At 43.9% G+C, this 16,207-nt stretch overlaps 1 protein-coding gene across 1 annotated transcript in view; it reads right to left on the bottom strand.

The window, feature by feature from the left end:
• The window catches only part of CORIN (corin, serine peptidase), a 279,991-nt gene that overhangs the window by 34,882 nt on the left and 228,902 nt on the right, over positions 1-16,207 (bottom strand). Inside the window, exons 16-17 of the mRNA XM_029910685.1 lie at positions 11,786-11,896; positions 7,453-7,582 (exon numbers count right to left, since the gene is read on the bottom strand). Coding sequence (XP_029766545.1) covers positions 7,453-7,582; positions 11,786-11,896 — 241 coding nt within the window. The remainder of the gene's footprint in view (positions 1-7,452; positions 7,583-11,785; positions 11,897-16,207) is intronic.

Genomic DNA, 16,207 nt, shown 5'->3' with positions numbered 1-16,207 from the left:
TTATGCTCTGGATTATTATGAATGTCCATGCACACGAAAAAGGTTTTGCTCAAGATGTTATTACCCTTAGAGCAGAATGTGACTACAGGGCCGGCTCCAGGCACCAGGCACCCAAGCTGGTGCTTGGGGCGGCACCTGGAGGGGGGCGGTGCGGCGCTCCGGCCGCCGGGGAGAGCGGGGCCACAGCCGGGCTCGCCGCCCTCCCCCCGGCGCTCTGGCCGCCTTCCCCCCCCCGCGCCCTCCCCCCGGCTGCCGGGGGGAGAGCCGAGCCCCAGCTGGGGCTCGCCGCCCTGCCCCCGGTGCTCTGGCCGCCGCCGGGGTGGGGGGGAGAGCGGAGCCCCTGCCGGCGCTCGCTGCCCTCGCCCCGGGGCTCCGGCCGCCCCCCCCCCCCTCGGCTCCGGCCTGTGTGACTATTGCAAGGGAAAAACATTTTTCATCAATACTTTCTAGCCTTATATAATATATATTCTAACTTAATATATAATCCATCCGTCTGGAAATAAGCAACCTACTGAAAACATGCCAAATATTATCAGTCTACTATTACAGGCTTTCTTGTTAGAGGTCATTTTATATCTAATAAATAATACAGGATGTCAATGGCAAACAGGTGAGGTATATGACTTGAAGTCTGATTTCAAAGTAATACGAAATCCTGAAAATATTACATCATCTAGTCCCTCTCCCTGCCAATGCACATAAGTGATGTATTTACTGCCAACCTGGCTTAAGATCTAAAGAAGAATTAAATATGTTATAGTAGTTCAAATTCCTTCTTTCCACAACTGGTTCTGGTAAATGTATTGTGTTTCTCATTTTTCTCGAAGACCTCCTTCAAAGATGATTTATGCCATTATTGTGTTGGCTCCATCACTGTGTAATGAAAATAAGCGGAGAAAATGAAGCTTCAGATGACTGACAGAATTTTGCCTCAAGAGTAGGAAAAATAACCTGTCTCATGATTCTTTAGAAAACTGAAGCCATTAACATTTATTGTTAGAGACAGGCACAAGCCACAAACATAGGTTCTGGATCTGAATTTCTCAACGTCTCTTACATGGTTACTCATCACTGCCAAAAAAGCTTTATTATGCATTCTACCCTTTTATAAAATAGCTTTGAGAGGGCTGAAATTTTTGTCTCATATAGTGACTTAGAAGTGACAGAGTTAAATAATTACTTCTATAGGGAAACCCCACAGAATGGGGACAGAAATTGGAAATTTCCACTCACATTGTTTCAGTGTCATTTTCCCAATTGGGAAGAGGAGGTGTTCTTTGCCCTTCTATGGAGAAGGGAAGTATGACTTTGCAAACTTACAAACATCCTGAAATCCATTGGGAAAATTCTGATTCAGGACCAGTCGGGCGAAACATTTTTAATGCCTGTATTAGATAATTGTATATTAATCCTATACTAAGCTGTACTTCCCCTTTATCCAACTTCTTATTCTATCTGTGATTTATGATTCCATTAGAAAGGAGACTGGCACACTCTATTATGTCCAGAGCATTCTTTCTGCAATCTTTAGAGCTACAGAATTTCTGTTAACCCATTGGGGCTTGAGGAATGCATTTTTAACCATTGAAAAGTAGTTTCTCAAAAGTTTGATACAGTTTAGAAATAAATGGAGCCCTATGTAAGCGGTCTGATTGCACACATTAAGCTGTAACTTAGGTTAACAATTCTGGCCACATGTGGTGCTCCATCAGTGAAAGAGCTGTCACTGACAAAAAAGCAAGTATAGGATTGGCACCACGACTGGTATTATTTGTGTCCCAGCTGACAGGTACATATCACTCTTAAGTGTGCTAATTCTCTCTTTTTGTGATGGTTAGTTTTGATTGGACAATTAGGTCACATTCTTTCTGTTCCCATCAGATGCAAACACTCATGTCTCAGAGTGCAAAATTTGCTTTCATGAAAATTTTCTAATATTTTCTTCAAAATCATTATTTTGTGTATATATCTGACAGTAAACTCATTCACTATAATGTTTGCAAAAAGTGAACACAAAAGGGGCATAAACACAGCCAAAGTAGAGTTGATGTTTTCGTTTGGGAAAATATTCACAAAACACAAACTTTAATCTAGGCTAGTGTAATTTTAAAAGGATCTTTGTGATTCAAATATTAATACACAATTTAGTATTATGAAAATATTGCATGATAACTGCTAATCCACCTAATACAATTGGGAAATATTCTTTTATTTCATTCACAGATAGTTTATTAATTTGAAAAAGTAGCTACTTTAAGAAATGGAACAAAGATGGCCTTTCACAAAGTACACATATTACTTATGAGCTTTACTATACTTAAGATTATTTTTGAAGACTTTCTGATTTATCTACATCTGCTCTGAACTTTCCCACATTTATCTTTTAGTGCCTGGTCTCCTCTTGCCACTCCCACACCTTCTTTGTTTTATCATTTCAAGTTTAGTCATATCACAACTTGTGTTTTATATTTTCTTATAGCTGGAAATCCTGATCTTGCAAAGACTTTATGCACTGTGAATAGTCCCATCGACTTCAATGTGACTACTCACTCTGCAATAAGTTAAGCATGTGTATAAATCTTTAAGGGATTTGAACCACAGAATGAAAATGTTGATGTTTATGAGAAAATACACAATAAGCATATACTGACATAAAAACAAAGAGTAACTGAATGATTAAAGACTAGCATGTATACAGCAACAACCTAATTCCAATGCATATGAAGACCCTCAACTGCTTTTTCAAGAGAGTAAAAATACAGAGGGTAGGCCTGAATCTCCACTGCTTTGCACTTTGTTTAATCACTTAGATGTGTGTAAACTGAGAGTACCAGTGTGGTTTGGTGTGTGCAGTGTAGTTGTACCCATGTCCGTCCTAACTGACCAATTTTTTAATGGACCAACTTCTATTGGTGATAGAGTCAAGCTTTCAAGCCACACAGACCTCTTCTTCAGGTCTGGGAAAGGAACTCCCAGCATCACAGCAAAATGCAAAGTGTAACAGAGGTTTGGTCTACACTGGAGGTGGGGAAGGAATCGATCTAAGTTACGCAACTTCAGCTATGTGAATAACGTAGCTGAAGTCGACGTACTTAGATCTACTTACCACGGTGTCTTCACTGAGGTAAGTCGACGGCTGACGCTCTCCCGTCAACTCTGCCTGCGCCTCTCGCCCTGGTGGAGTACCAGAGTCGATGGGAGAGCACTCAGTGGTCAATTTATCGCGTCTAGACTAGACGTGATAAATGGACCCCCGCTGTATCAATAGTTGCCTGTCGATCCAGCGGGTAATGTAGACAAGCCCAGATTGTTTAACATAAATAGTTAGCACATACTGTAAGGGATCATTCAAGGCAGAGTGCCCCATTAATATTTGTAAGCGTGTAGGTGGGTGTGGCTCTCCCTCGCTGTCAGTCTCTGAGGGAGACCACGCCCCTTTGCTGACACACTCCTGAAACCACAGTCTAAGTAAAGGGGGAAGTTAGCGGTCTCCGGCTCCAACCCTTAGGCAGGGTAGCTGCGAGTGGTTCGGGGGGGGGGGGGGGCAGGCCCTCAGCCAAGGCAGGGCACCAAACAAACAGTCTAGAATGCTGGTAGGGGTTAGGAACCCAGCAAGAAATCTAGGGGGCTGGCAGAGGTGACCACCACCACTGTCCTCCTGGCTCTGGTGGGCGACAGACAAACTCAGGCCTCTTGGCCTAAGGAGGCGGAATACTGCCATCCTGAGGGGAGTGGAGTGGCAGGGGTAGGGAGACACAGGCCCTCCCGACTCCACTGCATCCCAGGCCAGAGCCATAACAGTGGCAGAGTGGTCTGCCACTGGGTCAGCAGGGAATGTTGGAACGCTGCCTCCCCTCCCCAGCTCTGTCTCCCCTGCTGTGGGAGGTGGGGGGCTGGCATCTCCACTTGCTCCCTCCACATTGCACCCCACTTTTTTTTTCTCCAAAAGTGGGCATCTGTCCCGTTTGCTCTTGCCAACTGATCAAGGTAGCAAGAGCAAACGGGACAAATGCCCACTTTTGAAAAAAAAAAAAAAAAAAAAGAGAGTCAGGAGAGAAGGGACAGGGCTTAAAAAAGAGACTGTCCCAGCCAACACGGGACGTATGGTCACCCTAGCCTAGTGGGCAGGCAGTCCAGATCAGCAGTCAAGAATTTATACAAAGGTTCGAAAACCAGGAGATCCAATCCGAGGGGAAGAAACTTGGAGAAGTTAAGTATGAAGCTGACTGCGAAGACTTACAAAAGGACCTCACTAAACTGGATGACTGGGCAACAAAATGGCAGATGAAATTCAATGTTGATAAGTGCAAAGTAATGCACATTGGAAAAGTAATCCCAACTAAACTTACAAAATGATGGGGTCTAAATTAGCTGTTACCACTCAAGAAAGATCTTGGAATCATCATGCATAGTTCTCTGAAAACATCTACCCAGTGTAGAGCAGTAGTCAAAAAAAAACCTATGCAATTATGAAATAGCGGACAAGGAGTTATTTGCCATCAAGGCTACATTTGAGAATTGGCGACACTACTTTGAGGGGGCCAAACATCCCATCCTAGTTTTAACTCACCATAAGACTCTACAATATCTATGATCTGCCAAAGCTCTGAATCAGCATCAGTTGTGTTGGACCCTATTCTTTTCAAGATTTGATTTCATAATGATGTATCATCCAGGCAACATGAATGGCTAGGCTGATGGCCTCTGATGAAAAGGGGAATACTATACACTAACCCCAAAGAACTGCCACCTTACACATTAAATCCACACCATTTAATTTGTGGGTCTGTAGCCTTGGACTTCCTTACCATGCTTTGAGCAGCTCTCCCTAATGATCCTTTTTTAAACTCATAACCTCATCCAAGGAGGATCTCCCTAGTACCACCGCATGCCACTATTCCTGGGTCAATAACCTCCTCTATGTCAATGGCTCCCTCTACAACCCCAAGGGTTTCCCAAGATGGGAAGTGCTGTGCATACATCATGATACCCCTTAGGCAGGTGACTTTGGGCAATCCAAGACTCTGAGTTGTAGCCCGCTCGTTCTGGTGGCCACAAATGCAGGATGACATTTGGTCCTACATCAGGTCCTGCAACATCTGTGCTTGCACAAAACTCCTCTAGAGCAGGACTTTCAGCCTCCTGATGCCAATGTGGGATCCTTTCCTGGCCCTGGTCACATATTACCCCTGATTTTTATAGTGGAATTACCCGAATCTGAAGGCCTAACATCATACTAACTGTCGTGGACCAACACACCAAAAAGGCCAATTTTGTACCATGCACATGTGGAAACTACTGAATGCCTTCTAATTACACATATCTTCTGTCTCCATGGCCTCCCAAAACATCTTGCCACAGACTGTGGCTTCCAGGTCATATCCAGGTTCTGGAAGGTTGGGTTTCCCTCCAAAATATCCAGATCATGCATCCACCACACATCACCCTCAGATGGATGGCCAAACAGAAAAGGTCACCCAGGTGCTTAAACAATAGACTGACAAGTAGGTAGGAGTGATGACTGTGTATTAGATATATAAGTAAAGCATGTCTGGAATGCAAAGCCTAGAGGCTGAGGACTGTAAGATTTTAGTTTAGCCATACTAGGTCATAGGCTTAAGAATGCTTGACATGAGTGGGTAACCTAGGAATAGCTATATGCTAGGAAGGTTAGAAGATGACTGTAAAAGATGGGCCAATAGGTGATGTTATGGAAAAATAGACCGCAATGTACTGTCAAAGACCACAAGACGCCTGATTGTAACATCATGGAATGTCCTGTTCTGACTGCAGGTTACCATGGACACATGTTGTGTGTAGATGCTAATGAGAATAAGGGGAACTAAGATAACAACCTATGAAAAACGGGGCACCCAAATATTCATGGGGTGTGTAAGTACAGATAAGGAAAAGAGTATTGAAACCTTCAGGCATATGCACAGGGTGTTAAGTATGGTCAGAACAACAGTATAAAAGAGATTCCCTGGTTGGGTAAAAGTGGGAAGACCCACAGGAAACCCCAGCAGGAACCACCTCTACCCTCGGTTCAAGTTCAAGACCACGAGACATATCTCGTCCATGACAGCCTGGACTTCCAAATGCATGGAGGGCCCCTGTATTATCTGATCAATTGGGAGGGTTATTGGCCCGAAGAATGCTTTTGGGAGCCAGCTCATCATGTGCACACCCCTGCAAAAGTATGGACCTTCCACAGGAATCATTCAGAGAAGTCTGACCCCATGGATTATCCTAGGAGATGGGGTGGCATCAGGCACCACAGGTCTTGATCCCAGGCCTGGGCAGCTGCCAAGCAGGAGCCTAACTCTGTATACCATCATGTTGCAAGAGCTGATGAGGGAACTGCTGCTAATACCCCCTTCCCCCACCAGAAGCTACACCTGCTGATTCAGTGGGGTCAGATGACTAACAGCAGACGGCTGATTGGACACTACTGATCATAAAGCTTCCTATTCCTGTCCCATCTCTTGTCTGAGCAACTAGTTGCTAGGCTTGTTGCTGCCCAGACTGCTGAGACCAAGTCCCCACCTCCTTGCCTTGTTCCCTTTACCCATATTTGTCCCTATTCCTGTTACCACACCTTGTTCCCCATTGCTGATTCAAGCTGTGACCCCTGGCATGACTTCTGATTCTGACTCCCCCTTTGACCTCTGGTATGACCATGACCCTAACCCTACTCCTGACTCTCACCAGTAGGTCAGACAGCTCACATTATGGGCCCTAACACCTTTCATATTCAAAATGCAGTTTTCTGTTAGACCCCTAGACAGACGCTGACTAGATTATAGGCGCTCCTCACATCCAGCTTGGTGACTAACCAGGCCATTCTTAATTGGTCTATGAGCTCTGGGATCGGGGTAGTGTAACATTTTTGCATGGTAATTTTATTTAGGGCACAGTAGTCCACACACAGCCTTAAGGATCCATCCTTCTTTTTTATGAAAATAACAGGGGCTCTGACTGGCGAGGTGGACTGTCAGATAAAACCCCTTTTAAAATTCTCATGCATACATTCTAAATACAGAACTCCAGTGAACAAACTGAAATTACCATAGTTTTTCCCTTCCGTTTCATAAAGCTAACTGTTTGTTTTTTAGTCGCTAGGACCAAATACGGTATCAAATTTCTAAGCTATAATTAATTTCAAAAATAATTATAAATTCAATTTACTTTCCAATACCTGGCTGAAAGGTTATCTTTTTAACTACCTCCTTTAATTACAGTTGTGTAGTATTTGTAAAGTGTCAGAATTTTAATGAGAGTTTGCTTTCCAAGAGTTCACAGAATTCCATTACCTCTTTCCTTTACTACCCCTTTTTGTACTAAGTTTAATCTTGCGCAGGTCACACTAACAATAGTCACTATAGGCTCAACTAACTCTGCGGCCCCCATCACCCTCGGAAATTCATCAATGCTACAAACTACTGACCTTACCCTAAACCCATTTGATTGCAGGCCAGTTGGCTTAACTTTTCTTGCCACTCATCAGCACAAACATGGTAGTCAGTAGCTGACCTGTGAATAGTCAGGAATGCCAAAGAGCTTGCGTTTTTAGATAGAGTCACTGCAAAGAAAAAGAAAAAGAAAAGTAACTTAAGTATTTCTTCAGCAAGTTGGTATGCTATTTGTTACACTGTAAATATAAGAATACTTTCAAAAGTGTCCTCGAGTAATGCAAGATCCAGTTATTTTTTATCTCCTCTATACTTTATGAAGATTTAATTAAGAACATAAGAACATAAGAATGACCATACTGGGTCAGACCAAAGGTCCATCCAGCCCAGTATCCTGTCTACTGACAGTGGCCAATGCCAGATGCCCCAGAGGGAGTGAACCTAACAGGTAATGATCAAGTGATCTCTCTCCTGCCATCCATCTCCACCCTCTGACAAACAGAGGCTAGGGACACCATTCCTTTCCCATCCTGGCTAATAGCCATTAATGGACTTAACCTCTTTTAAACCCTGTTATAGTCCTAGCCTTCACAACCTCCCCAGGCAAGGAGTTCCACAGGTTGACTGTGCGCTGTGTGAAGAAGAACTTCCTTTTATTTGTTTTAAACCTGCTGCCCATTAATTTCATTTGGTGACCCCTAGTTCTTATATTATGGGAACAAGTAAATAACTTTTCCTTATTCACTTTCTCCACACCACTCACGATTTTATATACCTCTATCATATCCCCCCTTAGTCTCCTCTTTTCCAGGCTGAAAAGTCCTAGCCTCTTTAGTGTCTCCTCATCTGGGACCCATTCCAAACCCCTAATCATTTTAGTTGCCCTTCTTTGAATCTTTTCTAATGCCAGTATATCTTTTTTGAGATGAGGAGACCACATCTGTATGCAGTATTCAAGATGTGGGCATACCATGGATTTATATAAGGGCAATAAGATATTCTCCGTCTTATTCTCTATCCCTTTTTTAATGATACCTAACATCCTGTTTGCTTTTTTGACTGCTGCTGCACACAATTCAAGAAGGAGGCAGCAGTGGACATCAGAATCTAGGTAATCCTAGACAAGACAATACATAAGATAACAAACAAGACAGACATCCTGAAGTTTAGTTCAAACCAAACCACTTTAATTCATCATTTGTTTATATGGGGCTAGAATGATAGCCTCTCTCATGTTGAGTAGTACCTTAGTCCACAAGTAGTCCAACTGAAATCTATGAGACCATTTGTGGGATAAGGTGCTGCTCAATATAAGAACAGTATCAGAATCTGGCCCTTGATAAATTTATATTGCTCCTATTATGACTATATCAGGTGTGTTTATAGAAATGAAAAACAATCAATAGCTATTGCCTACAAAAAAGACCATTCTCTGCTATTATCATCTCTTTCCCCAACCTGTTTATTGGTTTAATGTCTGCCTTTGTTTTGATCCTGCACAAGAAAGTTTCCAAATGGCCAAAAATGCATTGAGGTAAACTTAGATCCCCCTATAGTGCTACAGTTTGTCACAGGAACTCTTGACAGAAGGTTTTTTGTGTGCATTTCCCCCCCAAATACATATTGTTTTTATTTAAACTTTGTACTTCTCACTTATTCTTGGATTTCATTCATCCTAACTTAGTTATTAAGCATTTTTCATTCATACGACACTGCTTTTACCTCTCTATAAGAAAATTATATATTAATCTTTGATTCCTCCTTCTTGATACTTCAAACTCATGTTTATATGAGATGTTAAGAGTAACAAGAAGGGTTTCTTCAGGTATGTTAGCAACAAGAAGAAAGTCAAGGAAAGTGTGGGCCCCTTACTGAATGAGGGAGGCAACCTAGTGACCGAGGATGTGGAAAAAGCTAATGTACTCAATGATTTTTTTGCCTCTGTCTTCACGAACAAGGTCAGCTCCCAGATTGCTGCACTGAGCAGCACAGTATGGGGAGAAGGTGACCAGCCCTCTGTGGAGAAAGAAGTGGTTCGGGACTATTTAGAAAAACTGGACGTGCACAAGTCCATGGGGCCGAATGCGCTGCATCCGAGGGTGCTAAAGGAGTTGGCGGATGAGATTGCAGAGCCATTAGCCATTATTTTTGAAAACTCATGGCAATCGGGGGAGGTCCCGGATGACTGGAAAAAGGCTAATGTAGTGCCCATCTTTAAAAAAGGGAAGAAGGAGGATCCGGGGAACTACAGGCCAGTCAGCCTCACCTCAGTCCCTGGAAAAATCATGGAGCAGGTCCTCAAGGAATCAATTATGAAACACTTAGAGGAGAGGAAAGTGATCAGGAACAGTCAGCATGGATTCACCAAGGGCAAGTCATGCCTGACTAACCTAATTGCCTTCTATGAGGAGATAACTGGCTCTGTGGATGAGGGGAAAGCAGTGGATGTGTTATTCCTTGACTTTAGCAAAGCTTTTGATACGGTCTCCCACAGTATTCTTGCCAGCAAGTTAAAGAAGTATGGGCTGGATGAATGGACTGTAAGGTGGATAGAAAGCTGGCTAGATCGTCGGGCTCAACGGGTAGTGATCAATGGCTCCATGTCTAGTTGGCAGGCGGTTTCAAGCGGAGTGCCCCAAGGGTCAGTCCTGGGGCCGGTTTTGTTTAATATCTTTATTAATGATCTGGAGGATGGTGTGGACTGCACTCTCAGCAAGTTTGCAGATGACACTAAACTGGGAGGCGTGGTAGATACACTAGAGGGTAGGGATCGGATACAGAGGGACCTAGACAAATTAGAGGATTGGGCCAAAAAAAACCTGATGAGGTTCAACAAGGACAAGTGCAGAGTCCTGCACTTAGGACGGAAGAATCCCATGCACAGCTACAGACTAGGGACCGAATGGCTGGGTAGCAGTTCTGCAGAAAAGGACCTAGAGGTCACAGTGGACGAGAAGCTGGATATGAGTCAACAGTGTGCTCTTGTTGCCAAGAAGGCTAACGGCATTTTGGGCTCTATAAGTAGGGGCATTGCCAGCAGATCGAGGAACGTGATCGTTCCCCTTTATTCGACATTGGTGAGGCCTCATCTGGAATACTGTGGAATTTGATAGCTGCTTTCAACTACCTGAGGGGGGGTTCCAAAGAGGATGGAGCTCAGCTGTTCTCAGTGGTGGCAGATGACAGAACAAGGAGCAATGGTCTCAAGTTGCAGTGCGGGAGGTCTAGGTTGGATATTAGGAAAAACTTTTTCACTAGGAGGGTGGTGAAGCACTGGAATGCGTTACCTAGGGAGGTGGTGGAGTCTCCTTCTTTGGAGGTTTTTAAGGCCCGGCTTGACAAAGCCCTGGCTGGGATGATTTAGTTGGGAATTGGTCCTGCTTTGAGCAGGGGGTTGGACTAGATGACCTCCTGAGGTCCCTTCCAACCCTGATATTCTATGATTCTATGATTATATTTTGTCTCCACTGTCTAAGTAATTTTGATAGATGTGTGCACAATGTATTTTCTCAGTATTATGAATAAAGAATATTTGTTTCTCTAAATAACAGGATATCTTTCTCTTTTACACTAAAAATGTCATAAAACATCTGATTTCTTTGTGGTACTATATTACCTTCATACAGAGAAATAGATTAGCTTCAGTAGCACCACATATACAGTGCAGCCAATTGCTGTCTGGTGGAGTTAGGGTATATGGGCGAGGACACCACAACACACACACACCCTGCTTCCTTCAAATATTGCTATTGCTTATGTGGGACCTACATAATTCTTACTCAAACAGTCATGCTTTGAGAACTCTTAATTTAATAACACATAAAAGCATGAGGCCTTTTTATGGGTGCTGGTACTGCAGGTGGGTAATAGTCAGGTTTCTCTGCTGACTGTCCCCTTTCGCACTTCCAATCCATTCAAAATGGAGCTGCCAGGCTTATTTTCCTCTCAGCATCATTGAAGTCAATGGGAATTCTGACACTGAATTCAACGAGTACAGGATCAGGGCCCTAGTCATTCTGCCCAGGTCACTTCTATACTTCAGTTTCTTCATTGCCTCTCTGCGTTCTTTTACAGCAGTCTCAAGACTCTACTCCTCACTTCAGAATCTCTCCACATTTCCATTCAGTCAACATCACTTCTCTCATCTTATCCCCTCCTGCGCCTTGCAGTATCCATACACTTGCCATCTAACCCTTCCTCTTTCTCCTTTGCCCACTGTACAGTTTGTACTGACTTTCATGCTTTCCTGGAACAGGCTCCTAGTCCAAGTTCTTCCCAGTCCCACTTTGGAAAAATGTTATAAAAACTCAACTATTTCATTGCATGTACAATCCACAACATCACTTCCAGCCAGTGGCACAGATGAGACTTACCACAGTTCCATTCATCTGAGTTGTCCATGCAGTCTAGCTGCCCATCGCACCACAGCTCACTTGGCACACAATCATGACTGGCACATTCAAGCTCATCCGCCTTGCAAAATGCTGCCGAGACAAACACAAATATTAAGATGATGATTTTTAAAATGACTATCATAAAAATGCACACTAAGATCTGATTGGGTAAAGGCATAGGGACAAGTTCAGAGCAGGTTTACAGAGCAGGGGGATAGAGTCAGCAGGCAGAAAAACTATTGGGGGTGAGGAGGAGGACTCAGCTGGAGGGGATCTGTGGGAGGCCAGCAAAACCTCGGAGGTGGGAAGTGGTCTCTGGAAATGGCATGGCCAGGGTACATGATTCAGTGCATCCTACCTATCGGGTTTCAACTTTGGTCCTATCATTATAGCATTGGAGTCCCTCACAAACTTTAGATGGAAACTTTTTGTTTCTCACTTTTTGCTGGATTGCACTAATCCTAACCCAGATAGTTATTCTGTGTTGATTAGACATTCATCCTTTACCCTGAGATACCTAAAATTCGGAAGTATTGTCATCGTCATTTCAGATGTGGGAAGCTGAAGCATGGAGTGGCTTGCTCAAGGTCACTGTAGCAGGGTGGTCACCCCGCTCCAGCCCTGAAGGGGTTAAAGCAGCCATGAAGAGGGCTGTGGCTAGAAAAAACTGGGTTGATTAGAGAAGCAGCCACAGCTGGGACCATGCCCTAATCAGGCCACGACTGGCCCTATAAGAGGGCTGAGGGCCAGAGGCTGTAAAGACACACTCTCTCTAGCTTCCTTGAGAGAGAAGGACCTGGCTGCCTGGGAAGCTGAGAAGGGTACTTAGGGTGGAGCAGTGCTGGGGAAGGGCAGAGGGAGCTGGGGAGCTCCAGCCTACCAAAGCCCCAGGCTGCAGGCCGAGTTAAGGGACCACTAAAGGGTACTAGGGCTGCAGGGGGGCAGCCCAGATATAGGCAGAGGCAGCTGGTCCAACCCCCCTGGCCGATGGTGAGTGGTTTACAGACTGCAGTCTGCCCCAGTGAATGGGGGCTAGATGGGGACTGGCAGTAGCCACTGAGGCAAGGAGGGGATAGCGGGTTGGGGGTTCCCCCGGGCGGGGAGACGCAGATTGTGGGTTACTGCTGGGGGCAGAACCCTGAGGTAAAGGGCACCGGGGTCCAGGAGGAACACAGGGGCCAGCGGCAGGCAAGACACCGGCCTGCAGAGGGCGCTCTGGGCTGGAAGAGCTAATTCCCAGGATGACCAGCAGGAGGCACCACACCGGTGCGTCATTGCTCCACCACAGTCACATAGATAGTTTGTGGCAGAGCCAGGACCTGAACTCAGGTTTCCTGCATCCCAGTCCAGTATCCACAAGATCATCCAATGTCAGTTTGTGCTCATGTGCAGTCCCCATAGGATTTTACAGCTACCCCAGCCATCACAAAATCCTCAGGAAGGGCAGTCATGCAACATTACCAGCCCCACTTTATCAGGCTTTCCCCCTGGGGCCCAGCGCAGGCTGACACAAAGAAGTATAATTAGCACCGTCATGCAGTAGCTTTAGTGACTCCAGCTCTTAGTTCTCATTAATTTTTGTATATGTCTTATTAGTTTATAAAGTGTATTACTGTACAAGTCAGGCATTTATATACAACACTCAGACCCATCTTAACATACATAAAACAATCCACAATGAAAACCATAAAACTATGTAAACTGATACTGTCTGCTGTGACATTAACAACCATGTGTATTCAGGCCAGGAACAAAGTATGTAAACCCAGAAAAACAAGAACACACACACACACACACACACACGCATGTACAAAATCAAGAAAAAACTAAACCAAACAACCACGCCTCGCATCATGCCCTGAAGCTCTCTAACTCTGGCTCTGAAAGGCCTCCAAGGGGAACAAATTCCAGAGTTAGAGAGCCCTCAGCTGAGAGGGGGGAGAAAATTCAAGAGGTAGAGGGTCTGCCACTGAGAAAAGGGAACAAATTCCAAAGGTAGAGAGCCCTCAACTGAGAAGCTCTATTGCCATTCCTGAATAATTCATCCCCAGGACTGACAGCAAGAGTAGAGAGGAAGGATAGTGCAATGGTTAGGGTGCTAGCCTGGGACTCAGAAGACCCAGATTCAGTTTCTTGAGGTCACAGACTTCTTATGTGACCTTTGGCAAGTCACTTAGTCTCTCTGTTCCTCAGTTCCTGTCTGTAAAATGCAGATAATAGTACCTCCCTATTTCACAGGGGCATTGTGAGTAGAAGTACATTAAAGATTGTGAGACATTATTTTACAGTTATGGGAACCATATAAGTAGCATAAGTACAGTACCCCAGCTGATCTGAAAAGCTGTAGTTTATTATGTAAAGGTAAGATGCTCTCAGTTATTCACATCTCAAAACATTCAGAGCTTTAGAGACCATCTTGACTTGTGTAATCTGTGCATTAGTTTATGGGTTACGCTGAGTCCAAAACTAGCTAATATGCATTAAGATAAAATATAAGGGAGAAATGCAAGAAGCCAACAGGCCTAATCCTTTAAAAATAGTAATTTAAGCAGTTAGCATAAGGATATGAACTTTGGCATAAGTAAATTTGTTTAGCTTACCGTACGTTAGCAGTAACGCTAGGTCATAAAATGGCATAAGACATAATTTTGCAATAAATAATTTTGTTGAAATTTTGCAGAATGCTGATGGGTAACTGCAAAAAGTCAGTTGATGCCAGTGTGGAGTATTTTGTGATAGGCACATTAGCAGATGCTTACCCACAGAATTATTATCGTAACCAATTGACATATATGCTAATGAGTTTGATATAATTAATATACTAATCCATAGATTAGAACAAGGAAACCCCAACGTTATTAGGGTAAAACAGTTAGTTATGGCCAAAGGAGACTCATATTCATTCTTATGAATATTCATGACAGTCATCAAACCTTACAATAGGCCTGACCATGAGGTAGGCTGACAAAACCTCGATCCTAGCAATCATTATTAAGGCTGAGTCTGTCATGGAGGTAACGGAAATCACGGATTCCATGACATTCCGTGATCGCCATGATTTCTGCAGCAGCTGCACCCATGGCACCCCTGGACCTACACCCCCCCACCCCAGAGCACCCACGGCCCTCCGCCCAAGTTTTAGTCAGGGTGGGTATTTTTAGTAAAAGCCATGGACAGGTCACAGGCCCGTGAATTTTTGTTTACGGCCCGGAACCTGTCCATGACTTTTACTAAAAATATCTGTGACTAAAACATAGCCTTAATCATTATGCAAGCCAGAGAGAAGACAGCTGGTGGTCCATAGGGGTCCTGTCTCATTACTTCTAGGTCTCCAGAAGAATAGTTGGGAGTATATGCATGAGATGATACTGGATGTCAAATTATTATCGCATTATTCATACTGTCATCTGGACTGGAACATTTGTGTGTTAACTAACTTTAGTAATACAAATCTTAAAAGAGCAGAAGATCTTTTCCAACCATGCATGTCAGGGTTCCCAACTGAACAATAATCCTAATAATACTGGATCAGATCTTTGGACAAGAGCCTATCAAACCACAATGTGTTAAGTTATTAATTGGGAATTCTTAAGTAATCAATCCACCATCAATAAATCAGGCAATATTTGCACCTGGAAGCATGCAGGAAGCCAAAAAGAGATTTGAGCACTGATGCTATGTTTCCTTCTAGAGAAGAGCAGCTGGATTCTGTATGGCAAAACATGTGCATTTACCCTACACAGATGGTGCAGACACTGCCTCGTTAAGCATCTGCCCCTTCCAACAAGCATCAGAGCTGGTCAGGAATTATATGTCAACTTGTTTTTTCAACTGAAAATGTGGTTTCCACAATCAGAATGAAAACAAATGCTGAAATATCTGAATTTTCTGGGGGACAGAAATTCAGATTTTCAATGAGTTCTAATAGACACCATTCCTCTCTTTGGCAGATCAGATGGCAGAAGATGAGACCATAGAACTGGGTTTGATTAAAAGCAGACGAAACAGAGAACCATCAACGTATACATTACATTGCAGCCAAAAACATTTCCCAATCTCCACTACTGACTTCACATACACATTACAAGGATGAGCAACAAGATGGAAGCTTGTACAGCAGCTGCCACTCAATAGCTCCTCTTCCCATCCCACTGATAAGCTGTATACTGTGAAAAGGAACTCATGTCAGTTCCTAGCTATCAGCTCAAGGAAGGAGGAATTTCTTAGTGGTTGCAGTATAGAACCATTACCCAGGCCCCAATGGGAGTCGTTGGGGTATCCCTACACTCTTGTTTGCACTGCATGGGATATACTTGTATTCCTCTTGCACTCATAGCCACCTTGGATATGGTGAGAGGGAAGAGACAATGGAAACATGGGAAGAAAGCAGCAAAGAGAGCA

The sequence above is a fragment of the Terrapene carolina genome, unplaced genomic scaffold (assembly GCF_002925995.2).
Source record: "Terrapene carolina triunguis isolate 2854851 unplaced genomic scaffold, T_m_triunguis-2.0 Scaffold66, whole genome shotgun sequence".
NCBI classification, from domain to species: domain Eukaryota; kingdom Metazoa; phylum Chordata; order Testudines; family Emydidae; genus Terrapene; species Terrapene triunguis.
Note: the sequence above shows the minus strand (reverse complement) of the source record. Positions and strands in the feature narration are given on the sequence as shown.